The 26,849-nt window shown below is 32.6% G+C and overlaps 2 protein-coding genes and 1 long non-coding RNA gene across 26 annotated transcripts; 1 reads left to right on the top strand and 2 right to left on the bottom strand.

Moving 5' to 3' along the window:
- Window positions 1-151: 151 nt before the first annotated feature.
- Window positions 152-16,456, top strand: LOC110607147 (MADS-box transcription factor 23). Of its 2 annotated transcripts, none has more exons than XM_021746228.2 (9): window positions 152-278; window positions 403-614; window positions 11,401-11,476; window positions 13,052-13,113; window positions 14,455-14,554; window positions 15,017-15,058; window positions 15,142-15,183; window positions 15,346-15,500; window positions 15,599-16,456. In XM_021746228.2, coding segments are annotated over exons 2-9 (660 nt in total). In that variant the 5' UTR covers window positions 152-278; window positions 403-432; the 3' UTR covers window positions 15,600-16,456. The 2 variants fall into 2 exon arrangements, with proteins under 2 accessions (XP_021601920.1, XP_021601919.1); XM_021746227.2 differs by having other exon boundaries at window positions 15,596-16,456.
- LOC110607149 lies at window positions 2,701-3,369 on the bottom strand. The gene is made up of 2 exons (XR_002486680.2): window positions 3,150-3,369; window positions 2,701-3,044 (listed from the first exon to the last, which is right to left on the bottom strand). It is a non-coding gene; the product is annotated as an uncharacterized LOC110607149 (long non-coding RNA).
- LOC110607148 lies at window positions 7,590-26,849 on the bottom strand. Of its 23 annotated transcripts, none has more exons than XR_006349390.1 (7): window positions 26,442-26,840; window positions 26,060-26,125; window positions 16,112-16,176; window positions 14,157-15,589; window positions 10,534-11,291; window positions 8,844-8,916; window positions 7,590-8,738 (listed from the first exon to the last, which is right to left on the bottom strand). XR_006349390.1 is itself a non-coding variant. In XM_043953217.1 (4 exons), exons 1-4 carry the CDS (start codon window positions 26,289-26,291, stop codon window positions 15,468-15,470), a joined length of 315 nt encoding a protein of 104 aa, XP_043809152.1. In that variant the 5' UTR covers window positions 26,292-26,843; the 3' UTR covers window positions 15,388-15,467. The 23 variants fall into 23 exon arrangements, 1 of the variants encoding a protein (XP_043809152.1); XR_006349391.1 differs by having other exon boundaries at window positions 8,844-8,882; XR_006349384.1 differs by having other exon boundaries at window positions 8,844-11,291; window positions 26,442-26,845.

The following is a 26,849-nucleotide window of genomic DNA, read 5'->3' as shown; positions in this document are numbered from 1 at the left end:
TGATCTATACGGTGGACGGCGCAGCGTTTAAATAAAAAGAATTATGTTTTTCTGCTTATTACTGGACAACGTGTCAAGAAAAGCTGAAAACCATTAGCGGTTTTTTTTAAAAATCAGCTGTTTTTAGCTTCCTCGGATACGCTTTCCTTATATAGCTTGTTTGCTGATGTACCTCACATTATTACTCCACACACAATCTCAGCTTCCAAACGACGTCTCTGAAACTCCAACTGCGCTTCCATTAACGCTCCGCCCGCCAACTTCTCTCTCCTCTTCAGGTAGGCTTCTTTTCTATTTCGATTACATATACTTATATATTCAACTTTTCAAGAAGTATTAATTAGTTCGATCTGCTTTTTCTTTTTCTTTTTCTTTTTCTTTTTCTGTTTGGTGCATACATAGGGGGAAAATTGCGAGAAACTGTGATTCGGCATGGGGAGAGGGAAGATAGTGATAAGGAGGATAGACAATTCGACTAGTAGGCAAGTTACGTTCTCGAAGAGAAGAAATGGACTCTTGAAGAAGGCTAAGGAGCTTGCAATCCTGTGTGACGCGGAAGTTGGAGTCGTGGTCTTCTCTAGCACCGGCAAGCTCTACGATTTCGCTAGCTCCAGGTCATTCTAAAGATCTTATCATCAATATATTCAGTTTAGCTGATGATATTTGTGTGGATCAATTTTTTATTTATATTTTATACTATGTCTATATTTGACATATATATATATAAATTTTTCTTTGTGGAATTGTGAGATTTTTCAAAAAATTATTTTAACTTTAGTGAGCTGCATGCACTAGCTAATTAAGAGGAGATTGCCATTTCATGATGCAAATTTTGATTAGACTAATTTGATGATTAATAATGAAAAAGTTTGTCCACACTAGCTAATTAATTGCTTATGCATTGAAGCTTATCTGATGTCGGTTTGTTATATATATAGGGGAAAAGGTCAAGCCACTAACATTTTAGATAATTATCAGGAGTATTTCTATAATAATATAATTAAGTTTTCGTGGAGACAGCAGCATTAGAATTTGTAGATGTGTATACACATATCTCAGTTAGACATTAGTTAATTACCTTCAAGAAGAGTAATTCGTTGCAACCGACATTGATGATTTTAAGCATCAAGCAATTTGTTGGCCGAAGATTCTATGGAGTATTGCATCGTTAAGGTTCTTAAGCTTGGAGACATCAAATTTGATGAATTTCTATTGAGTATTGCTTTATATTTTCCTAAATTTTGCAGAAAAAATTATTCGCAAGGCAGCATCAATGTCTTTGGTTTTCCAACAATCCTATACCAACTAGATTTATTCTCAATCTCTCTACTGCATCTAATTCTAAGCAGCCTTTTGTTTCTGCATTCTTATATTGTGATACCTATTATACTTATGATTACTTATCACTCCAACTAGTCCTAGATATTCATCTGCAGTAGCAGGCTGAGGTTTAGCTGTCTAGTATTTCTTTCTTTTAGATTAGCATATCAATCTGTATGGTCATTGCTTGACATTTTATCGGAGATCTTTCCATAGCTTAATCAAATCTTTTTCTTTAAGTTTAGGTAGCTTTCAAAACTCTTTGTTGAAATTAAACCTACCGATTTTGCAGACAGTTGCATTACGCTATGTAAACAAAAATATACTGTTTCCGTAGGAATTAAGATAGAGATGATGAATATCTGTTACAGTAATATTACCAGTATTTTAAGATTTAGGGAAAAAAACAACAATTTATAAATGTGTAAACCTCATATCTCTCTCTCTCTCTAACTTGTATTTTCATGCTAGGTTAGTTGATGAAGGCAATTTAGGTTGTCAACAATTAGCCCATGATTTATGGAAGGAGGTAGATTGGCTTTAATAGTCTAGTTGATGACAATGGCATAGTGAAGGAGGTGCTTTTGATGTGTTCATCAAAGAGTGCTAAAGCCTAGAGGTAGTGAGTGATGATCTTAATTAGGAAAAATTATTTCAGGTAATCATTAATCGTAGTGAAACTTACCTGAGACTCACCAGACTAATATAACTATTATACATATAATGATTATATTATAAAATTTTTCATTAATTAATGTTTAACGCAATTTCGTCTAATTCAAAATTTGAAAATTGCCAGAATAAATTTAAAAGTTAAGAAATATTGGAAAATCTGATGATGATTTAATTGGTAGAGTAGGTATATCTCTACTTTTCAAAAGGAAAACTAGGGTGAAAATGATATTTCTATTTAAATTTCCATATTCCAATATATTTGAAAATTATTAGGAGCTTCCTCCATTGTTGACCTTTTCTCAACGGTAGATTGCATTATTGAAATAACTTTAAGATTATTCTATCTTAAATATATCAATTTATTATAAGATACATTTTAAAAATATTTCTGACCCCAAATTAAAACATCAACTAATGTCAAGCATTCACAAAATAATTTAGGTAAAATCGAAAAATAAAAAATAAAAAAAGCTTAAAGAAGCCTTTTTTTAGTTTACTTGAGTAATTCAACAACCTCAACAATGATAAGTTAAATCATCAAGTTGAAATTGAAAAATCAAAAAATCAAAATTCGGTCCTTGCTTCAATAATCTTATATCTTCTCTATTCAACTAGCATAGCTGATTTTAGTTTGTCATGAGATGGAGAGAAGGAACAAAACTGAATTGAAGAGAGGAGACCATAGTTATTGCATGTCTACTTATAAAAAATAGAAAGCCCAGCGAAAACGATTGATTCTCAAAAACATAGTAGTATATGACAATGTCATGGATTACATCAAACAGGAGCCCAAATGAACAAATTACAGAATATGAATCCAAGTAAAAATCTAGAGAAAATATAAACAAATCTAATCCAGAGCATCCTCACAAACTCCACTCGACTTGGCACAAATCAAAAAATTCCCAACCTCTAGCAACCATAGAAGATTTGAAAACGATAGTCCTGGAGAAACCTCCATCATCGCTACCGAACTCAAACCCCTCATATCCATCAATTGTAGATCGAAAAGGCCACCGGATAGAGCTCCCCGTAGAATTCCTTCAAAACTAAAAAGAAACAAGACAGAAGGAATTCAAAACGATCAAACAAGTTACGCGCACTCCAGATTTCAATTGATTAAAGCACAGATCCAAGCATCAGTAGTGTCTTACTCTCTTATAGCGTCTAGGAAAGCAAACACTGCATCGCTTGGTTGCAATCTCCCAGGAGGTCCCACCACTTAACACTTACAAGGTCTCCATAGAGCACAAGTCCATAACTAAAGCTTCTTATCAGCATATTTGTGAAAAAGACTCTTCACGCACCCCACAATCTATGAAAGAAATGTCAAAAAAAAAAATCTATAGCTAAACGTCCAACATAGGTGAGAGAGTCCTTCGCTAGAGAAGTCAAAACCAAAACCAACAAAAGGAAAAAAGTTCATAACTCAGCTGAACAGAGAACTAAAGAGATGAGAGACGTATCTCTTTCTATTTAATTATTTTATTTTTTTACTAAATAATTGAATGCAATCAAAGAGTGAAATTATCTAAAAACTAAATCCTTTAGACTGGAAAAAAGTTCTGTTTGATTTTTTGACTTTAGTTGAGAACATCAATGAATTAATGCACCTTTTTTTTTTTTTTAAAAAAAAAAACATGCACATCCCTTGTATTATTGCTATGTTGTATTTAGTCAGAGGGCTCCCGGCTAGTAAGTCGGGGCATATTTCTCTTAGTTTTAGTGGTTGGGAGATATTTTCTTTCTTTCTTTATTTTTCGAAGTAGGGGTATAGTTTTGAATCTTTTGATTCTTAGAAGCCGTGCAAATTTATCAATTTTCAGGATAGTCTCCAACAAGCTAGAACAGGTCGCCATAGAAAAACGAGTAAAAAGGGTCCAGTTATATTTCCCAACGTAGGACTTTTATTCTTTTAATATATTGAAAAATTATCCACTTGTAATAGTCAAGCTTTGTTAATCAAGAAGGATATGCCCGGAATATGCATCCACCTAAGGCCCATTTCCTACTATTGTTTAATAGCTGAGGCACAGTTTCTTGTCTTGTCCTTGCAATGATGCACTATCCAATTACCAATTATAAATGAGGAGATAAGGATTTCTTTTCGGAAATGAACCGAGGAAGAAGACTAGGATAGCTCAGGGGCATGAATAGTACGGATTTTCCCATACGAAACTTTTACAATAAAAATATACCAACTTTCAATTGATGACGTTGAATAAATTTTTATTGCAAGTTGTGATTACCAAGTGGTGACAAGGATTTTATTTTTAATTATTATTGTTAGGAAGATGTAGACATTTGATGTGATCGGAGATTGCTTCAAGTATAAATTTTGGTTGGCGAACTAGTATGTGCTGTGATGCAAGGGAATTATATTTGTTATTATATTGATATTTTTCATGTGTACTAATGACAATTACAAATCTATCAAGTTCTTCGAAATATTTACATATTATGTATAAACCAACCATATAATGGTTTATATGAACCTTGTGCCAAAAGTATATCTACAAGTTATTCCAATTAAGTGAAAATTAACGGACAAAAAACTAAAAAAAGAAGTGTACTGCATCATTTATTTCAAAGGATAATTGTAGTTTTAACTTTATATTTTATAAATATGTGTAATTTTAGCATATATTTAAAAACATTCAATTAAACTTAATATTTCAAACATTTCACCAATTACACTTTATCTTCTATTTAATCATTAATACACTAATAATAAATACTGTCATATATATGCCGCATAATACAATGTTATTATAAAAATTTTTTATACTTTCAAATTATTATAATTCTATTTATATTTTAAAAAATAAGTAATTAAATCTTTTATTTTGAACATTTAACCAATTCACCCACCTTTAAAAAATTTTTACATTACTAATAAAAATACTATATAACTATACTATATGAGTCTCAATCAATTTTTAAATTTATAAAATATTAAATATTGAATGATAAGTGAATTGTAAATTACTTTAAAAATAAAAAATTTAAAAATTATTTGAATGTTGAGATAATACGAGAGGGTTATCTAATCAAAATTATATATTTTTTAAATTGTTATCATTTTAATCTATATTATAAAATTACTATTGACATAATAATTAATTAAATGTTCAAAGTATAGAGTATAATCATAAAAATTTATAAAATATAAAATTAAATCGTCAATTATCCCTTATTTCAATCGGATAACTTCATTTATAATGTATGTGAACTTCCGTTGGTTTTCTCACCTCATATTTGCTTCTAATTCAATCCTTTTTCAATTTTTTTATTTAATGCTCTACCTTATTTTTGTGAATAACTTTATTTGGCAGCAGTGTTTGCTCATCTCTAAATTTCGATCCTCAAAACTTCAGTTTTCTATATATGTATGTGTTCTCCACATAATTATAAATTTAAAATCTAACCTCTAAATCATAATTGATTTTCTCTCACAATCTGTGATATGCATCACTCTTTAACAAAAATCAAATGACAAATCAAAGAAAAGGCAATAACGAATGCTTAAAAATAAAATGATTAGAATTCATAAGCTAAATTTTATGTTTATATTTATTACTTAGAGAGCAGAAAAAAGTGCGGAGGAGAGAGGGCCACTCAGGAAATTTTAAAAGAAAATTATTGTTTAATTCTTATGAAAAAAATTCACAAATTAATTTTCTATTTTAAAAAATTATATTAAAATATTATTGATATTATAAAAAATTTATTAATTAATTTCTTCTTTAATTTTAACCATTACATATCATAAAACAAATTGAAAATATTTTTAATATATAAAAAAATTAATTAGTAGAGTTATTATAAAATTAAAAAATTAGTTAATAAATTATTTCAGGCAAAATTTAATTAGTAAAATTTTTAAAACATTAAAGATATTTACTATATTTTTTAAATTTAAAAAATTAATTAATAAATTTAATCGTAATTTTTAAATTTCAAGAGTGTTTAATTTATCCTTTCATCCCTTGTTCCCCTCTATTTATTTTTAGCCTCCTTTAAATGAGTCCTTTCATATGGGCCCCATTTATAAAGAAAAGTTGCACAGGTCCTAAAACAAAATAGCTATATCGACTATCATTTTATACGGCCCACAAGTCCATCAATGAATTCTAAAATGTAAAATTCCTTTAAATACAATAATTTTAGAGAACATAATTCTTTTCTTTAATAGCATATAGGACGTAATTCCTTCAAGCCATTTTATTTAGATTCCTGATTTTTCCATCCAATAGTGTTTATAATCAACATATATAAGTCAATTTAACCAATTTACCATTAAAAAAAATTGAAAATTACAAAATATATCCTCATAATTAAAAAATAATTTATATTTTTTTAATCATTTTTATAATAAATATGTTTATAAATTATTTTTAACTTCAACACATAAATTTTTATTCAGCACTTATAAATTCTAATACTAAACATGTAATATTTTAAAATTTAAAAGTTTTTTTAAATTTAAATTACAGTATAAACACTTGATAAATTAAATTTTATAAACTAAGCTAAACACTTGATACAATTGTTGATTAAATAATTCTACCCCAAAAGAAAACAAGCTTTGTCATTAGCAAAAGGTAAAATGTGAAAAGGAAAAATTTTAACTCTTTGGTTGTGCAAATAAATAATCAATATAAGCTCGCATACATTATTAAATGAAGTTACATGCAAATAAATGTGATAAAAACACAATTTAAATAGAAATTAAATTAATTTTGATATTCCAAAGCTTATTTGTGTAGACATGATTTATTTTCTCTCTTTTCCAAAGCTTAACCTCACAAAAATTGAGAGAAAAAATATTAGATTGAGGTTGAGTTTCTATATTTTTCTAGCATTTGGGTATTCAAAAAATTTAATCAATAAAAAATATTTTTTTTATTAAAAGAAAAAATATTTTTTTATAAAAATATTTCTATAATACAAATTATTTTTTGCAAACAAATGAATTCTGAATTTACATTAATTTATCTAATTGAGACTTAACCAAATCCAACCATTGGAGAGGCCCTTCAGAGAAATATAAACTTGAATTTGAGTATATATATATATATATGATTTAACATTAACTCATTGAACTTTTAAATTAAAACCTATCCACCCGAACATATATAAAGCATAACAAATTAAATATACTTTTCAAAAAATAAATGGTACTGAATACACAAATTAGCGTTCCATCAATGACTAGTGAAAAATAATCCCACTCATTGCTTAAATTTGCATAAAATAAGTTCCTTTTCCCATAACTGTCAATTCATGCAAGTCAGCAAAATTAAAACACGACTGGTTCTTTTAAGACATTGCTATTTCACTTTTAATGATTATACCTTTTACATGTTGTATATATTATTTGACAAACAAAGCCAAAATGAGTGAAGTTTTAATCCAGTCTAATATTAAATAATTTACAAATAATTTAATTTAATAACTATAATAAATTTTAATTTAAAATTAACAAATTTAAAACTTAACAATTTTAATTAAACAAATATATATACAAATTAACTTATAAATATATAAAAAAAAAATTCTTAAATTTTAAAAAGCTAAATATATATAAAGTTTAAGAGTTCAATTAAATTGAACCAAACTGAATTTTAATAGATTTAGACTTAGCTCGTGAAAATTTATACAAGTTCAAGCGTGGATTGAGTTCCTTCTATAAGATTGACCTTAGCCTACTTCACAAGCCTATTTAGCAAAACTCATTAACTTTGAAACGAACCAAACTTACAAATCTCAACGAAGTAAATACTTTGAAACTCATGCTTATAAACGAACTTAAAATTTAAAGTCAATCTTGACTTGTTTATTAGATGAACTGAGTACAATCGAATTTTTATCTAGTTAAACCCTTACATGCTCAAGCACAAATTGGCGGCTCTATTTCATCCATATTTTTGCTGGTGAATAATTAATGGTCTAGGTTTTCTGCTAAGTTGTTGGTTGGCTTAATGGTGCGTGGTGTGTGTTTTTTTGTTTATCACTAGCTTGGTTTGGTTGGTTATGGCGGTGGTTAAGAGTGGTTTCTGAAAATTACTTTAGCTACCGTATGAAGAAAAGGATTTGAATGGTTTAGGTTTCCGTTGTATTGCTGCAACAGTCAACTCTTGCCACCTAGCAAGAGCATAAACTTCTGCTGAACTTCTGGGTTGAAACATACGAATGAGTACTATCAAAAGAAAGAAAGAAAAAACTCAGAACGATCCTCAATGCTACCTGCTTTTAAGTATAGCTCATCAAGAGCATTAAGATACTCCTGCAATGAATCTATTTATTTCAGGTTTTTCAGTTCAGCCAGAGAGTCATCAAAGGCGTATCTAAATACCAAGAACCTCATAAATCCACCTCACTTAGCATAAGAACTTAGCATATGCCTCCATAACCTTGGTTTTAAGGTATCCTTGATGCCATTGAATAGTGTGTTCCTCCAAATGCAACACAGCTATATTCATTTAGTTTTTTAGTCACGGTCTTTCGCACTTCAAAGAAAATCTAATAATATTTTAATAACCATCCTTCCAAACCTTCCCATTGAAACGAGGAAATCACAACTTGGTGGTGTTTCCCTATGAATTGCTCTACCCAGCGTCCCCCTACTTGCACTGTTTCTCCTTCATTCCTCAGTTCTCCACTGGTACTACTAGTCTAGTGGTTCCAGCAATGAACTATTAGCTGGCTAATTACTACCTGTCACCATTTGTCTGTTACAACTGAACAGAAAAAGAGAAAATAAAATGCACCTTATTAACTACTCCGAACCATTCCAATTTAAACTGCACCTTTATTTATCTACTCCAATCGTATGCATCTTTTACCTTTGCACATTTTAGCCCTTCTCCTTTTCCTCCTTGCTCCTATAATCCAACCACTAATTCATCACATTTCAATCTTCACCAGGGGCGAAATGTTTGAAAAAAGAAATGATAATAAAGGCAAAAGGAGGCGAAAAAGAGTTAGAATTAGAAAATTTCTCTCTTATATGGTTAAATAACACAGGAAGAATAGAAACTATCACTCACTTCAATTTAATGTAGGGAAACAAAAATTCAATTATGCTTCGATTTGAAGCATAATGAATGAATTCTGTGTCTTGATAATGAATTCTGTGTCTTGATTTTTTATGGTGGAGACAAAATAATGAAAATGGTTAATGAGATGAGTATACTGAATTCAACAATACTTCTTCCACTAGCTACTAGTACTCTTATGTCATAACACATTCTTTACTAGCACTAGATTTATTCCCTCGCTACTTCCGTAGAGCTGTTTCCAGGTTCAGTACCTTGTACACAGAAACAAGGATTCAGTATCCCACCAACCTCGAAGACATTCACCAAACATCCTCTATGCTTTTGCAATCATAATTATGAACCACACAGGCCATAGTTAAACATCTCACTCCCACTTCCCCTAACAGTTCTGAAATTAGCTAGGAATATTGTTAGCTCTGCATGCCTCTCCCTCCAGTACCTTGTTCACATACAGTAATTTTCCATGCATATATGTAGTACAACCATAACTACAAAAAAGTACAATGTACAAACATTGTCACTAACGCCACCCACATTATATCTCAATCATCCCTAGTAAATTTAACGCATTCCGAAATAACATTGTTGCTCTATACTATTATCAGTTTTTTTCTATCAAATACTATTATCAGTTGATAAAGGATGTTAGGAAAAGCAAAAAGTGAAAGGCACTAGGTCCTCACTGGTAACTACACTTAAATATTTGAGGCTTCTATTAGTCCTGGCTACAAGCAAAAAGAAAAGAATATAATAGTCTAGATTCTTTATACCTGAATCTCGAGCAGCATTTTCCTTCATGTTTCCTAGTGGAATCTTTGACTCAAGAAAGGATTAAATTTTGATTGGCTGAAAAATATATATCAGAAGTGTTTTTCAAAATAGACTCCAACCAAGGATTCACAAGCTGGGTTCAATTCTTAACTCCCTATTCATCCATAAGAAGTATTGATCTGTCTAATATTTGTTCAGTCACACTCACAAGCCTATTCAAATTGACTGTAGAATTTTAGTTGTAAATCACAAAACATGCACGAAATAAGTGAGCAATATTTTTTCTGTCCACAGGCTATTAAATATTAAATTAATCACTCATTATTAAACTTATTATACTGCCTTATTATTATTTGGGAGGGGGGGAGAGGTCAAACCCAGGATACCCGAGTGACTCCCACTTTGCCATGCCACTCCTAATTATGACTTGAAGCTGTGGATGGCCAATAATCAATATCCGATGAACTAGCAGCTACTGTGACTATGAGGTTATGAATTCACATAACTTGCAGAACTCGTGCTTATAAATGTTACAAAACATCTAAGTGAAAGAAATTAAATTGAAATCTATAGATATTATTGCCTAATAGTGAATATGATGGCTCTCATGTTAGAATCAGTTTAAGAAGAAATGGTAGAAGCATCTTAAGGCCTCTAGAAATAAAGATCCTAAAACTGAATGAAAAGGAAAACACAAACATACAACTGCATGAGATCTGTCTCATGTTATCTGAGCATAACCACTGGGAAGAGATTGAGCTCATTATGCTCGGTTAATGTCCCCGTCAGTTAGAAATTGAATGAAAATAAAACTGAGAGCAGAGTACAGTCTTTTACCAAACATTTACTAAGATAATTGGATATTGCTGTTCTATAGAAAAGCAACCTGAGCCTTGCACATCAGAGAACCAGAACTTAGAGCTCATTATTGAATAATTACGAGCATTTTCTTCCAGTGAATGTTAAAACCCAACCCAATAATTTACTATAATTTCCATGTCAAAGTCTCAAAAGATGAGAGAGTTGCATTTTAAAATTCATGCCTTGTCCAATAGATATATCTTGTTGTATCATAATAGCCACCTCCAACATAGCCAAATAACTTATGACCTTTTTCTATCAGGCCCCAAACAATTAATTAAGTTATTTTAATAGTTGCAGCTAGTATTATTTATACAACATTATTTTCTTCTAACCCATGGTCATCAGATTCATTCACTGCTTTCCAAGAAGTGGATGTTATAGTCTCTTTCAGAGTTATCTTCCGTTGTTCTGAAATCTGAATCAAATACAGGCTCTCAGAACTCTAATTGCAACAGTAATTAGCAGAACCAGAACTTCTATAGATTGTTTACTCGCTATAAAACCCCTAGCACACCTCCCCCTTCTTCTTTTGATAATATGCCGGAAGTCTTGACATCAGTCAAGGATTCAAACTGACAGCTTCGAAATTTGATACTTCTACATGATAGGAGAAAATATATTGCAAATAATAATCAGTTCAATTCTGAAGCTATACTTCACTTTCTGCAAAACGTATTTCTGATTACATTCGACCCTGTTCTTACAGCATGAAATCAGTAATTGAAAGATACAACAAATCAAAAGAGGAACATCAGATGGGAAATTTGACCTCCGAAATGAAGGTATTTCAGCACTCAATTTTTTGTCACTGCATTTCCATGTATTTAACTTGCGCAAGAAAATTCATCATATTTTCATTACATTCTCCCTTCATATCACTTACAGGTTTTTGGGCCTTTTTAAGCCAGGATCCTTCATATGTGTAGGCTACAAATGGTAGTAGAGGCAAACATGCTTAAATCGAAATGATACTAAATCTAACAATCCTGTGAAACTTTGACCTAAAAAATTCTGCATACTACACAGATATTACAGCATCCACATGTAGGAGTACGTTATGCATAAAAGGAGATAATAGACAAATGACATTTTCCCACTAATCTTGGTGTCAGATGGTCTGAGAACGGAGATCTAACATATCATTTGGCATGATCCATTTTGCAAGAAAATAAATTTAAATAAATTCTTGCAAAATTATGTATGAAAAGAAAATGAAAATTTTATAATTAAAAATGAAATGACTTAAATTCTTGTGAAATTTTTTATTTCAAACAAGGAGTGAATGTATGAATTATGTGAAAAATAAGTATCGATAAAGGATGGGCAACAACAGATGTTTGTACATATAGCCCATGCCACATGCGTTGGATACTTTGATACGAGTACAAGGGAAAAAATGATGATGTAAATGTCGCAAATGACATGAAAAAAAAAATTGCTACATCAGTTTAAAATGAAAAAGGAAAGGAAACACCCACCCACCCTCACACACAACTTATCCAAGTGTTTGAATTCCAGAATATATCAATAGAGAAAATAAATGATCTTAAAGCTCTAGAAAATGGAAAACAACACTAATTATTGGCAGGATTCCAGCACATAAGTAGAAAAAGAGAATGGGTATTTCCTCCACCCTGAAAATTTAATCCGTTAGATATTTAGCTTCCAGATTCATATAATTTTACCCTCTCTCCAACCTCCTGTGAGTCCTTTTACACCATATAGAAGCTTTACTTTTCTATTTTACTAATGCTATGATGTCAATATAAAACATCTCACCAGATCAACAGGAGGTGTTAGTGACGTGGAACCAAAAATACATATGAAATAACAGATGACATAATCAGACTCCTGCAATGTAGTCCATTAGTGAATTGTGGCCACGTCTTGTCAAAATAGTCCCCTTAAGCAGATAACACTCAAAACAACAGAGTTAATTGATACTGATTCATGCTGATAACAATGATAAGATATAACTCCATCTATTATGTTGCTGGCCCTCTTAACATACTGCTAATCTTCTCCTTTGAATGGGCAGGCAACCAGTCATACATACTAGATTATCCACCATAAAGAGTATTTTTTATACTAAAAACAGTTCATCATGTTTTATTTCCCAGATACTTGTCATCAAATCAATCAGGCATCTCATACATCACATAACTCTCATGTGATTTGTCATGTAATCTATGGTTGCACTAAAATTCTGAATCTTGGAACTCAATCAATGGATAAGAACAAGCTGGTTCAAGAACATTTAACCACTACACTGAAATTAGGAGGGTGAAGAAAATCAGTTGATGATATATTATGTTTCAAAAAGGCTAATATGTTTCTATATTTGTGAGTTTTGCTAGTTTTGGCAAAGGGAGGCAGCTATGTTGAGGCAACAACTGCAAAACTTACAAGAAAATCATAGGTATGACTTTTCTCCTTTTGAACATTAATATGTCATTTGAGAGGTATGAAGATGAGGAGTAAACAGAGCAAGGATGAGAAATTTGAACCTTTATAGACATGCTATTCTTTATACAACTCATTTACCATGAATAAACAGATAGAAGCAAAGTAGTTGAATTCCATAAATTGTATGTGTAAACATATATATGGGTAAATGTTTTTGGACTACATTGTAATGATTCTAACAAAAGTTATTGAATGCATATTAAACCATTCAAGTAGCTATCAATTTAACTAAAAGCAAATAATCTTCTTTGAAGCAGGGAAAACATCAATTTGTTCCTAATATGCACCCCCTCACCATAAAACAGTACCATTTAGGAACTATAACAAAGTTTTACAAACTAGCTAAAGTATTAAGAAAACCAGAACCAAAAACTCCATTTCCTAATACAGTCTTGAATAGCTAAATGCAATGCTCTGCGAGTACAATTCCATTGGGAAAAAGTGAAGAGATACCATCAAAACATTCAGGAAGCCATGACCTTTATACATTAGAGTTTATTTTGAATCAATCTAAAATTTTGAAGCCAATTCAAAATTTCCCTTTTCCAAATTTTTATTTCACTCTACTAGTATAGTTATGTACATGACTGGCTTGTTGCCTTATCATAATCTAGTATCAGTCAGCACCTAGATAAACACCTCAACAGCATTGATAATGTCCACATCCTACAGTAAGTTTTCTTACTCATAAAACCAATAGCTAATGCATTTTGGAGTCATTTTTTATTTATGCTGTTCGGCCATCTTATGTCTCCGTAGAAATTACAGTGGGTGAAATTACAATTAAACCTATAGCTACTGGACCTTGCATGTTTGACTTTTTATCAGGACTCCAATATACTTCTAATAAATGATAGGTAGCTGCAACTTGTATTAGATTCTCCATTGTTGAGGTAGTCTAGACAGTTGGGTGCACCAAGCAGGTCCTTATGTAACAAACTGGGCATGCAACTATTTGCAATTTTTAGAGAAAGAAAGAAGATGATGATAACTCACCTCAAGAATAACCATAAAGGATATTAATGTTGGTTTTCCATGCAAAAAATAAAGAACCATATCAATTACTCTCCATGTGCACAAAGCTTCAAGTAGCATTGACCAAGTGGCTTTTCTATATAGACAATCTACCTTCATAAAAATAGATATCCACAGAAGACACCTTTTTTATCTGGACAAGAAAGGAAGCAAAGCATTCAGCACATTTTAATGATATCAACCTCCACAAATCCACAAACCAAATACTGTTATAGAAGAAATGGAGTTTTAACATTGCAATGGCATGCAACAATAACAGGCAAATGATGGGTGAAGAGCTCTCTGGATTGAGTGTAAAGGAGTTACAAAATTTGGAAAGCCGCCTGGAAATGAGTCTCCGGGGTGTTCGTATGAAAAAGGTTTGTGTAGTAGAATAATACAGTACGTTATTCATAATGCTTTTGATACAAATATATATCAATCTGTCCTATTTAGGAATATAAATTCTTATATTTATGCCCTAAAATATACATGGCAATTCTAATTTATGTGTTCCTATTTAAGAGGATATTATATATTATCTATTTTGTTGGAGAATCTTCTAATTTATAGTATCATGCCATATATGTCTTTAAGTTCTCCATTTTAATTGCAGAAGCTTATATATATGAGTTGTAGAATATAATTGAATAAAAATATAGCCTGTTGAGGTTTTGTGTCTGTGAGTGCATGCCCTCGTAGCTGAACCGCACAAAGTCTTCTTCTTTTTTTTTTTAATCTTTATCATTTGGAAATCTTATCTCGATGATCATCCTCTTGAGCTTTTACATACTTGCATATCAAGCACATACATATCACTGATTAATATTTGACTTGTTTAGGACAAAACCTTAATGGATGAAATAGAAGAACTAAACAGAAAGGTGAGCCCTTGAGACAATGGCCGCTAATTTTACTTTCACATTTTTCCAATTCAAGTAGCTTAACTTTATTGTTTTTGTTTCAGGGGAACCTCATTCACCAAGAGAATGTGGAGCTATATAAGCAGGTAAACTTAATTTGACAAGAAAACATGGAAATGTACGAGGTAGAGGTTTGCATAAGTAATGAATCTTCAAATATCTTGGACGTATGAAATCATCAAACATAAGTTCACCATGAAATTGAGAGATATTTTACTTATCCTCACCTGAAAACTATCACATCCCAGGTTTATGCAGCAGGGAACATAAACGGAGTAAATAGAGATTACCTCAGAACCGAAGGGCTGGGCATTGCAGAGGAACCAAATGTGCCTGTCCATCTTCGGCTAAGCCAACCACAGCAACAGAACTATGAAACACCAGCTAGATCTACAAAATTGTGGTACAACTTCATCTGCATAATAAGCATTTTGATTATCCCCACCAGATGTTTTATCATATCTTGATGTTGAGCACTTCTTTCTCTGATAACTGCAGCAGACTGCAATTGCATTAGTCAATAAGAAGCAACTGCTCCGAATGGATGTTTACACGATATTATGGCTCAAAGATTTCATAATTATTCTTCTATTAATGTCGCATGGTGTGCTAGCCGCTGACCATTCAACAAGCAGACTTTGGTTTGACTTTGACATGATCAACGATTAAAAAAACATTAGCATGCGCGTGATTACCATGGAAACCAGTAGCTTATATAAAGATAAGATGAAATGTAATAAAAAGAAAAATGATTGTAAACTGCATAATCAACACATTTTTAAGTTTTTAATATCCCTTCAAATGCACATGCACTATTGAATTGAGAGTGTTCATATTTGCTAAAAGAGAAAGCAATCATAAGCATCAGGTCATCTGATGGACCAACACTAGTATAGATGCTTCAGGAAGATAACAACATTCTGAGATGCAAACTATAGATAACTACAGGTTTAACTTTGATTTCTACACAAATATAGCTTTGAATAATTTGTACCAGAAAGTGATGATTTTTACCTTCTGGGACTTGGCACTACTTATGTCAAAAACTAGAGTGTTACTGATCCCAATGACTGGCAAACCTACAAATAATAATCCATTCAAATAAAACATCCTTCTTTGCACAAGTGGAGGAAAAAATTGAAAGAACATAAACTATTAACATCAGAACACATTCCCTTTAGACAAATCAAAAGAACATGGAAACAACGAAACTAACAAGAAGAAAAAAAAAAAAAAGAAAAAGAAAAAACATGCCACTGGTACACTGTACACATCCTTGCTTCCTCGTCGTGAATTTAATGCAGCTTCAAGGCAATAACACAATGGTAGATATTGTCCAAGTATGGTTAGCAAATTGCTCAAAAGATGTGGAAAATGAAAACAATTCTTTTTCCTACTAACCATTGGCTTACTTGTGCATATGCTATGACAGAGATCACCTCATTCAAAGAAACATTGCCAAATAAATCTTCGCATGTGCAGCTTCAAGAAGTTCCTTTGTTAAGAATATTGGGAATCAAACGGCAACTTCATGCAGTAAAATTAATAGACAGCAACGAGTGCAGAGAAAGGAGCATCTAAATTTTCAATACAAGCATCTACTATTCAAGATCAGTATATGAAACATGCCTTCTCCTAAACATTACCAAAAAAAGTCCGCGGAACAGATATTTCTTTTCAAACAATCAAGACTATAACAGTACCAAATTTGGCATTAGGAATTACTGGACAAATAGTATTTCAGATAGGATAGCAATATAGTATGAAGCTGAGTATTAATTGTTTAGTACTTTACAAGAATGCAATTGAGCCTTTTTCCATATTGCAATATTTGCAGGTAAGAGGAACGATGCAAGTGCTATTCAATCATTGTTTTTTCAAGTTTCTTTCAAATATTAATGTGCATTGCTTATTATTACTATTATTTTTAATTAATGAAGTTCACTAGTATATTCATCTTTAGCATTGATAGTCTCCAACACTAGTTGATGCAACATCAACTACATTAACCTCGGCTTAAAAGCAGTTATTTTGAAGATGCATAAGCACTCAATAATGGAAATAAAACACAAGACCATTGAGATCGAGCTTACACTTGAAGGGTAGAACTATAAGGAAGAAAGACTAGCTGTATCGATTTCATATGTACATCCATTCAACAAGAAATAAGCAGAAATAACATACTTGACAAGAAATCAAAAAACAAAAATTGGTAAGTCAAAGCAAATACAGGGAAGAACGATAGCATGTTAATAATCCAAAGCATACACTGCCTGGGTGTCCTTTGTGGCTAGAAAGGCCTTCCTTTCTCAGGAGGAAGGGGTGAGCAGCAAGTTTTAGGCATACAGAAGGCCTTATCAATTTTTCAGGAGCAGGCACCTGACAGTTTCTGAATAGCTTTCCTCTAAGAATTCTGGAAGGTTGTCAAGAATGAATGGCTTAATGTTAAAATGTTAATGAAAGTTTGGGGTATGAGAAAAAGATGCCAGACTTTCATGCAAAGATCTTATAGTAATCACGGCTTCAGGTGCAAATTGGAACTAGTTTTCTTTTTTAATCTATCATTGCTCCAAGCAATTTTTTCTTTCACTGGCATCATACTTTCTTCCAGCTCTTTTCAGTAATTACAGCATTCTTATTGTAAATTTTTCATAATCATTGCTGCACTTGCATGCAACTGTTGTATTAGCATTGTTCACTAGGCTTTTTCCTATATCCACAGCCCACACTTCCCATCAACAGCCCAAGTACTCGACTCATCCTCACTCTCAATCTAGTTAAAGTTGCCTATATAAACTTCTTCCTCCACTCCAACACTTCTAGAACGTACATTTTAAGAAATGGTCAAGAGATGTCAAGCTTTTCTGGGCCAGTTCATCCTATGTCATTGTTAGCCTAGCTCTTACTATGTTCAGTCCTATAAATTGGATGTTATAATCTTCCATGAATATGCATCAATTAATGTACACCAATAAAGCCAAACCATCTTAACTGGTCCCCTAGTTTAGCATAATGGACGCCACTTCCAATTTCATATGAATGTATAGTTTCTCACCAAATTGTTGTACTTCCATAAATCAACATCTTGTAGACATGATCTTAGGCATCACCAAACATCCACTGCCATGCATCATAGGTAGACAAATCTCATTCTTCTAGTAGCTTTTCCTTTAACATAGCAAGGATTTTGTGATCATTACACAATAGCCAATTTATTTTTTACTCTGATTTATTATACACCACTGTACCTTTATAGTTAAATGTAATTATTACAAACTTGTAGGTTTGGAACTCCCCTGAGTACTTGTGCATGAAAATTACGGAGAAACTTCATCAACATAAGACTTCCTAGAAAGAAGAATCAGATCGCCCTCATAATTCCCAAGTAATAGAGTAATAGATTAACTGTGACAAATGTCAGGAAGATGAAAGTGATTAATTTATCTTTTAACTTGATTAATTGCAGCCATGTCAGAGATGAATATGATTGGTTTGATCAAATTATATACATTCATTTATGACTTTTAAACAATGTTTTCAAGACTGAACCAAACAAAGCCTATTAAACTAAAAACCAACTCCATATCTCATCTATTTTAAATAGGTCAAAGTGAAACAAAAATGGTGAAGAAGAAGAAAAAAAACACACAACTTACTTTTAAAATTATATTCAATCATACACATTTTTATCTATCTATCTATCTACCTACCTGTGTTTGATTAATTATTTATCTTTGAACTCGATTAATTATGGCCATGTTAGGAAGATGAATGTGATTGTTTCACTCAATTCATATTTATTCATTTATCACATTTAAGCAATGTTTTCAGGATTGAACCAAACAAGCTTATTAAACTGAAACCAGCTCCATGTCCCAATCTATTATACATAGGTCAAAATTGAAACAAAAATGGTGAACAAATAAATAAAGAACACAGAGAACTTCACTTTTAAAAATATATTTAATCCTAACCTATCTATTTGTCTATCTTTGAAAAGTACAATAATTGACAAAATATGACTTGAAATTCTTTTATGCATTAATGGGTGCACTATGAGAACAAGAACTCTTCGAGTCTCAGGCACGAATGGGTCTTCAATATACTACAATAGTGCCTTAATCAAGTTAAGACTCTTAGTTGGAATCAATTCAAAATTTCCCAGAGAAAGAGTTTGGATATGAGGCATGTATGTTTTGGGTAATTAGCATCTGAAATCCATACTTTATGAAAGCCTCTTGTACTTTTTTGAAAATCTCATCTCTAAATGCATATGTTAATATCACAACCAAATAGCTGCCATCACTTTTAAAGACCTCTTGGCAAATACTAAGAGATAAAACCTTAAAGTCATACACTTGCATCTGTGCTAAACTAATCCAAGGGTTTATTCATGTGGACAATTAGATGATGTGAGGAAGGTGGTTGACAAAGTGAGGATCTGATAGAGTTAAGGAACACAAATCCCACACAAAAGAAAGAAGATTAATAAAGAAATCAAGATGAAGTAGGTCTAGAGGTTTGTATTTATATCTCCTTGCAAAGAAACAGAACACAAAGAAGAAATATTGCATTATAAAAAAGAAAGGACAATGCAAAGAAATGGCTGAAGGACAATGCAAAAGAAATGGTTGTCACAGGCCCCAAGAGAGTATCAACTCCCATGCAGAAATATTCTGCCCTTAACTAATTTTGTCGGTAGAAGTAAGTTGCCTCTCCTACACATTCCCCTCTTCTTAAATAAGGAGTAAAATCTCCTTGACAAGTATCCTCAATCTCCATGAATCCCGCAAGAGTAATTTCCACATCACCAAAATAGAATATTCTCCTCTTATCCTCCTAACCCTTAGACATTCTGGAACAAACCTTAAAATGCCTAGATTTATCTTTCTTTACTAATTGAACTTTCTCATTTATTTTTTGGGCTACCTCTTCTCTATCATTGCCTTCTCATTGAAGATTAGCATTGTCCTCAAGGCTAAAATAAGGAAATTGTCCCTGAAAATTAACCTAATCAATCCAAATGCCTATTCTTCTGACTTTCCCTTCCATTATACCAGAATTTGAGGTATCAATTGATTATCTCGATAAAACTTGCATTGCTGGCATATTTTCTAGGGTTCAATCATAGGTTCCTCTGGTCATCCAAATGTGCAGGTAACTCAATAACAATTGGATGATTCCCGATCGCCTTCTTGAGTTGAGAGATGTGGAATATAGGATCAACTCCCGAAGAGACCGGTAACTTCAGTTTATAGGCTACTACTCCAACTCTGCTAGTGACTTGGAAAGGACTGAAATACTTCACGGACAGTGTTGGGCAAATCCGGTTTGCAACAGATGACTGTCTGTGTGGTCTCAACTTTAAAAACACATAATCCCCTACAACAAATTCCAAATCCCTTCTCTTCTTATTGGCATATTTAACCATCAACTATTGTGCTTTATTAAGATTAAATTTAGATTGTCGTAGTACCTCATCTCGATTCTACAATTGTTGAGACATCACTTCTGTTCTGGTTTCTCCTAGTAAAAATTTTAGTAGTACAGATGGTTCCCTACCATACGCTAGTTCAAACTATGTCTTACCAATTGATCCTTAAAAGCAAGTATTGTACCAATATTCAGCCCAACTTAGCCACTTTATACACCCTTTGGGCTGTTTTGATGCAAAATAACAAATATACAATTTTAGGCATCAATTCAAAACTTCTATATGCCCGTTGATTTGTGGATGATACAACGAGCTGAATTACAATTGAGTACCCTGTAGATGAAAGAGCTATATCCAGAAGTTACTGACGAATACCGGATCTCGATCATTCACTATCATCCGAGGTATCCCATATAATCGTACTACCTCTCTAGAGAAAACCTCAGCCACATGTTTAGCTGTGAATGGATGCCTTAAGGAAATAAAATGTACGAATTTAGATAAATGATCCAGAGTTACTAATATGCGGTCCATACAGCTTGAAGGTGGTAATCCCGTGATCAAATCAATTGATATGACTTCCCAAATGGCAGAAGGAATAAGGAGTGGTTGTAAAAGACCGGCCGAGGATTGCGCTTCATACTTGTGGGTTTGACAAACATAGCATGTTGCAACAAATTTTTGGATAGTAGATATCATTCCCTTCCAATAGAGATTAGATGCTATCCGCCGATACGTACGATAAGCGCCAAAATGACCACCTTGAGGAGTAGTATGAAATTCCGATATCAATTTTGGAATCCAGCTTGAATTTGCTGGGATTGCCAAAAATCCCTTTGTAATAGAGTATGTCTTGTATGAGAGTAATTATCAAGTGCAGTTGTTCTTTGCTTAATTTCTTGAATAATCCTCCTTAAAGTTTCATCAGCCCATGTTAGAATGGATATTGTCCACACTTCTGCATCCCCATTCTTTCTGAGAAAGAGCATCTGCTGCTTTATTTGTTATACCGGCTTTATAGTCAATGACAAAATTATAACCCATTAACTTTGAGAGCCAGTATTGTTGTAACAGCAGATATCTAGATATCTGAGACTTCAGTGATCCGTCCTCACTATAAACTTCTTTCCGATTAAATAAGGTCGCCAATGTTGTATTGCCAAAACCAAAGCCATTAATTCCCTCTCATAAGCAAAATGGACGGTAGATTTATGTGAAATGGCCTCCCTAAAATAGGCCACTGGATGGCAATTTTGGATTAAAACAGCCCTTACTCCACATCCCGATGCATCACATTTTATCACGAAAGACTAAGAAAAATTAGGCATGACCAGCACTAGTGATGAAATAATTGCTTACTTCAATGTTTCAAAAGCCTTTTGTGCACTCTCTGTCCACTGAAACTTAAGCTAAGCTTCCTTCTTTAGTAACTCTGTAAGAGGCCTGGCTATTTGGCCAAATTTCTCAATGAAGCTTCTATAATACCCAGTTATGCCCAAGAAGCCCTGACTGCTTTAATTGACTTTGGTGCCGGCCATCTTAGGATATCTGAAACTTTTTCTAGATCCATTTCTACTCCCTCTCTAGAAATGACATAGTCTTAATATTCAACTAAAATTCTACTAAATGAACATTTCTTATGATTCACTTTAAATTGATTGTGGTGGAGTAATTTCAGCACTGTCTTCAAATGTCTAAATGAGCATCCCAATCCCAACTGTATACCAATATGTGGTCAAAGAATACCAATATAAACTTCCGAAGGTATGGCCAAAACAAATCATTCACTATTGCTTGAATGAGAGTTTAAATGATCAATTTAAAATTTTTTGAACTTCATACTACTTGGGTTATCATCCTAACAAAATTAGAGTTGGACAAATAAGGATATAATGTTCAATAAATTATCAAAAACTTTTAACTTTGTTAAATGACTTGCATTTGCCATAAAACGTTGATGGGCAAAATTTCCCACTAACAAAAATGAAATTCAACTCATACACATTCGGGCAATCTTTCAAAAAATTTATATTAGAGATTTGTGTTGTCTTTCTTTAGTTCTCTAGACTTTTTAATTTCAAGAAGAGTTTATGTTATCGTCCCGGGTTAAGAATCTAGTTATGGGCCCTTTGGGTAAGCGTATGGATGGTGTTTGAGTGGGTAGATTGGGATTTTTTTTTTTTTGCGATCTATGATGGCTATTAATTCAGGCGCTAGAGAGGAAACCGAGGAAACCTGGAACCTCTTGAGACTAAAGTGTTCAAAGACTTAATTGATTTTGAAAGCTGCTTCTCTCATTGATATTATTCTTTAAATATAGGAGTGAGGCATAACTACCTCCTACCTCAAAGAGAGCATTACTTTTTTAGTGGAGAAACACCCTCCTACAACTAGAAACAACTAAAAGAAAGTAGAGAAACTCCCTTCTACAAAACAGGAAGCACAACTCAAAAGAAATAACGAAATGCATAAAATAATCAAAGTAATTGAATGAGTCAAATTCCACATGGTAATTAGTTTAGGATTTCAATGCATGGTTGTTTGGTCTTGAGCCATGTGTGACGTGTGTAGACTTGCAAAGATTTGGTAACAGTCTATGCCCAACAAAATTAGGAAATTCATAACCCGTCATTAGATCAAATTAAAATCTTTAGCAAGCAACTAAAGCACAAATTTAAACCTTGATAACATCTATGTTAAGTTAAATAGCCTCCATTCCAATAGCCTAGAGACTTGCTTACAATCCTAACAATTACGTATTCAAAATCAAATCGCACTTGGGCTACCACTAGACTCAACCATGGTCTAATTTTGGTTAAAAATTGGCAGTTTTATGTTGTGGCTCAGAGGGCCCTAAACCGAACTACATGGCGCCAACTCAAGCACGACTTATGCAATTCCACTTATAGTTCTAGTCTTGGTTCAAATTCTAGTTAACATAGTAGTTTGAACCAATATCAACCACCACTTCAAGGAAGAAAGATCAAGACTAGCCCTCCCAAGGCAATTGTAGTTGAATTTAGGTGTAGGAACCATTGATAAATTCTAATCTCAAATTTGACTCCTCTGTCTCTAGGCCCAATCTTTTGTAGCCAGATCTAGCTATCACCAATTTTTGTAATTAGTTATAGAACTTACGCTTATAGATAATAAATATATGTCACAGTGCCACATTCCACCTCAAGCAAACTATGGAAAATGGGAGAAATCCAAGTGGCACAAGTATAACCATGTTTAAACCATGAAAAAATTTAACAAATCTAGTTGATTATGTGCGATCAATTCATCTAAACATAACGCTAGTAGAGTTTATTAATCAAAAGTCAATAGGGAAAGGTATTAATCTCTTCTTTAGCTAAATGATTATATGAATGGGCAAGGGTAACAAAAAGAGAAATTTGGTTTTTGTCTTAACGCTAAAATGCCCCATAATAAGTATTGTATAAGTAACTGCACATGTGAAGTCTTGAAATTAGGTTGAGCAATATATTCAGTTAAAACCAAAAAAGTAAACCCAACTAGTTGAATTCAATCTGTTCAGTTTTTCATATTAATCAATGTGATTCGGTAATGTTTTAATTATTTTCAGTTATTCGGTTCATTTTGATTTTTCTTATCAAAAACCGAACCGATATTTGGTATATACTACATCGTTTTCCTAATTCCTTTCGTCTTCTCACAACCTAAAGTTCCATATTTCATCTAAAGACTCAATCTCCCTCTCCTTTTCTTCTTCTCATACCAGTTTCTTAACTCCCATCTACACGAAGAACTGCAATCTTCTCCACCACCACCACATCCTCCTCCTCCTCTTCTTGTTCGTCATTGCATAACCATATCAAACCCATGACAAATATAAAGGGTGCTAGAGGGCGTCGTTACATTCACATGATGGACACCTCTTCTACTGCGATTAACATTTTGCATGATCCATCAATGAATGGACGCTGCTTTGCTTCGCGATTTGGCAAGGAGGGCTAGAAGGTGGCAAACAATGGTCTAGACTTTTTGGCTATTGGCTCATGATCTGGTGAGGAGTGTACTTCTTGGCTAGAAGGCGGCAATCAATGGTTGGGGCTGTGGTGTCAACCTTTCCCTCTTAGCATGTTCTTTCTAATCACAGATTTGAACTTCATTGATTGTCTGGACAGGTTTTTTTTATTTGTTGATTGTTATTTGTTGCCGATTGTAATTGGGAAGTTGATAATTGTATAGAAATTTTCAGTCTTTTGGTTTGATTATCATTTATTGTTGATATTGTAATTTGGGGCTTTTGTTGATTTTGAATCATGTGGATGCAAAAAAGTTGTAAAATGGATTTGTGTACTCTATGGTCATAAACCAATGAACCGAATAGAAAAAATTTTGATTCAATTCAGTTACTATGATAGTTCAGATCATTGTCAGTTGGTGCTTTTATTAAAATCAGTTTTTCAGTTTTCAATTTTGATTTGGTTCTGCCGAGTGGTCTCTCCTACTTGAAATGAATAATCAAGAATTCAAACGTGATGATTACATTCTTTGATACATCTATGAATAACAGCCCTAAAGTAAATTTATCCCGTAGATCACATATAAACTTCTTGTCTTAGTGCAAAACTTAGCTATAAACAAATATGTTATTGTATTGCTTAACTTATGCACAATCAAACACAATAGTTTCACAAACCGCAAAATAATACGAAAAATAACTTTATGGTCCATATTTCATGTGAATATGGAAGCAATGACACCTTTTTCAGATATCCACATCTTCTCATTACAACAACTAATAAATATATTTCAGCTATTTTGAGACCCACATTCAATAATATAATTTCCTTTTGCTAGCTTGCTACTCAACATCGTATCCCACATATCAATTTATCTCATCCACATAGTGATCACTATTAAGCTCCACAAGTTGCAAGCGGAAAATTATATCAAGCATCACAAACTAGAAAAAGAAAATTAAACTATGATGTGCTTTTCTAATACTCCTTTCACCAGCTCAGAAAACAACTGGCAAAAAAAAATGCATCACCAGACACTTCAAATTCAGCAACCATAAAGCACAAAAAATAAAATAAAAGAAACTTCAGGACAGTGCATCACTTTTGAATTACAAATATATAGAAACAAAAGGAAAGCCATAAATACATAATCATTTACTCGAATTGAAAAACGGAAGCTGTATATTGTATCATCTCTGATTATTTCAATATCATAGTAATTAAGATAGTAGCTGAATAAACAAGTGCCAAGATCAAGTAACTGACTAAAAGTGTACGTGATTTTGAAAAATGTTGAATAATGCAAATTTTATGTGCTCTTCTGCGTTGGCCTTAATTGAGAAAATCACAGATTACCTCATGATGAAACAATCAGAACTTTAACAATTATCCAGCAAAAGGACATAAAACGTGAACTATCATAGACAAAATATCATCATGGTGCAATGATTGAGAATGAAAGTTTAACTAAAATTAGAAGTGAATTGGGCTAACACTGTACCAAAACCGGCAAAAAGAATAATATCTAAAAGGTACCTTCAAAAATTTCAGACCTGAGAGCCAAACGGCATCTGCTAACTCCGTTCTTCCTCTAAAAATCAGCTGCAGATATTTCAAAACAAAATGAAATTTAAAAAAAAAAAAAGAATAAAACAAACAAAGAAAAAAAAACTGGTAATGAGTGTTGAGTAAACGATACGAAAAAAACACAAGGCTCCCTCTCGATAGAACGACAAAAGGCAGGAGCTGAAGTAGTTTGCAAATGCATATATAATAAGGTTATCAGTTCAGCTTCCCTTCATTTTCTTAAGGATTCTCGGCAACCAAACAGATCTCGATGAAACTTTTCCAGCAAATTAAAAAGCGAAAGAAAAAAGAGAAAAAAAACTGTTGTCAAATGATTCAAGCGAAAACTTACTGAAGAGAAACCAGCATTAAAGCGTTAATATAAAGCTCAAAGCGAAGCGAGTCATCTATCAAGGAAAAAAAATGAAAACTACAAAGAAAGCAGAGATCAAAATACAGGAAAGTTAAGATCGAAATCTGTAGGAAAATCGTAGAGAGAATAGAAGAGTGAACATAATCAATCGAGGGCAAAAAGGGAGAGATCTGCTTGGTAGGGCATGAATTTTGGAACGGGAAGAGAAAATAAAAGGTTATAGAGAGAGAAAAAGAGAGGACGGATCAGAAACATCTGAAGCAATAGACCCTTTTTTTATAGTTGGGGAGGTACTGGCGATGCCCCCACTTGATCTATACACGTAATCAATCAAAGTCCAAATAGGGTTTTTACTGGGAATTTTGGGGGATTTTTATATTATATAGA

The sequence above is a fragment of the Manihot esculenta genome, chromosome 18, assembly GCF_001659605.2.
Source record: "Manihot esculenta cultivar AM560-2 chromosome 18, M.esculenta_v8, whole genome shotgun sequence".
Taxonomy (NCBI): Eukaryota; Viridiplantae; Streptophyta; class Magnoliopsida; order Malpighiales; family Euphorbiaceae; genus Manihot; species Manihot esculenta.
This window is presented reverse-complemented; position numbering and strand designations above follow the sequence as displayed.

Bases quoted from the DNA above. Each gene is read 5' to 3' on its own strand.
- LOC110607147 (XM_021746227.2), top strand. From the start codon at position 433: ATGGGGAGAGGGAAGATAGTGATAAGGAGGATAGACAATTCGACTAGT. The intron at 615-11,400 runs GTCATTCTAAAG...CTGTTCTTACAG, and splicing joins TACGATTTCGCTAGCTCCAG to CATGAAATCAGTAATTGAAA. The intron at 13,114-14,454 runs GTATGACTTTTC...CAACAATAACAG, and splicing joins AACTTACAAGAAAATCATAG to GCAAATGATGGGTGAAGAGC.
- LOC110607148 (XM_043953217.1), bottom strand. From the start codon at position 26,291: ATGCATTTGCAAACTACTTCAGCTCCTGCCTTTTGTCGTTCTATCGAG. The intron at 16,177-26,076 runs GTCTGAAATTTT...TATTATTTGTAG, and splicing joins AGATGCCGTTTGGCTCTCAG to GTTTGCCAGTCATTGGGATC. The intron at 15,600-16,111 runs GTAAAAATCATC...ATGCAATTGCAG, and splicing joins GTAGTGCCAAGTCCCAGAAG to TCTGCTGCAGTTATCAGAGA.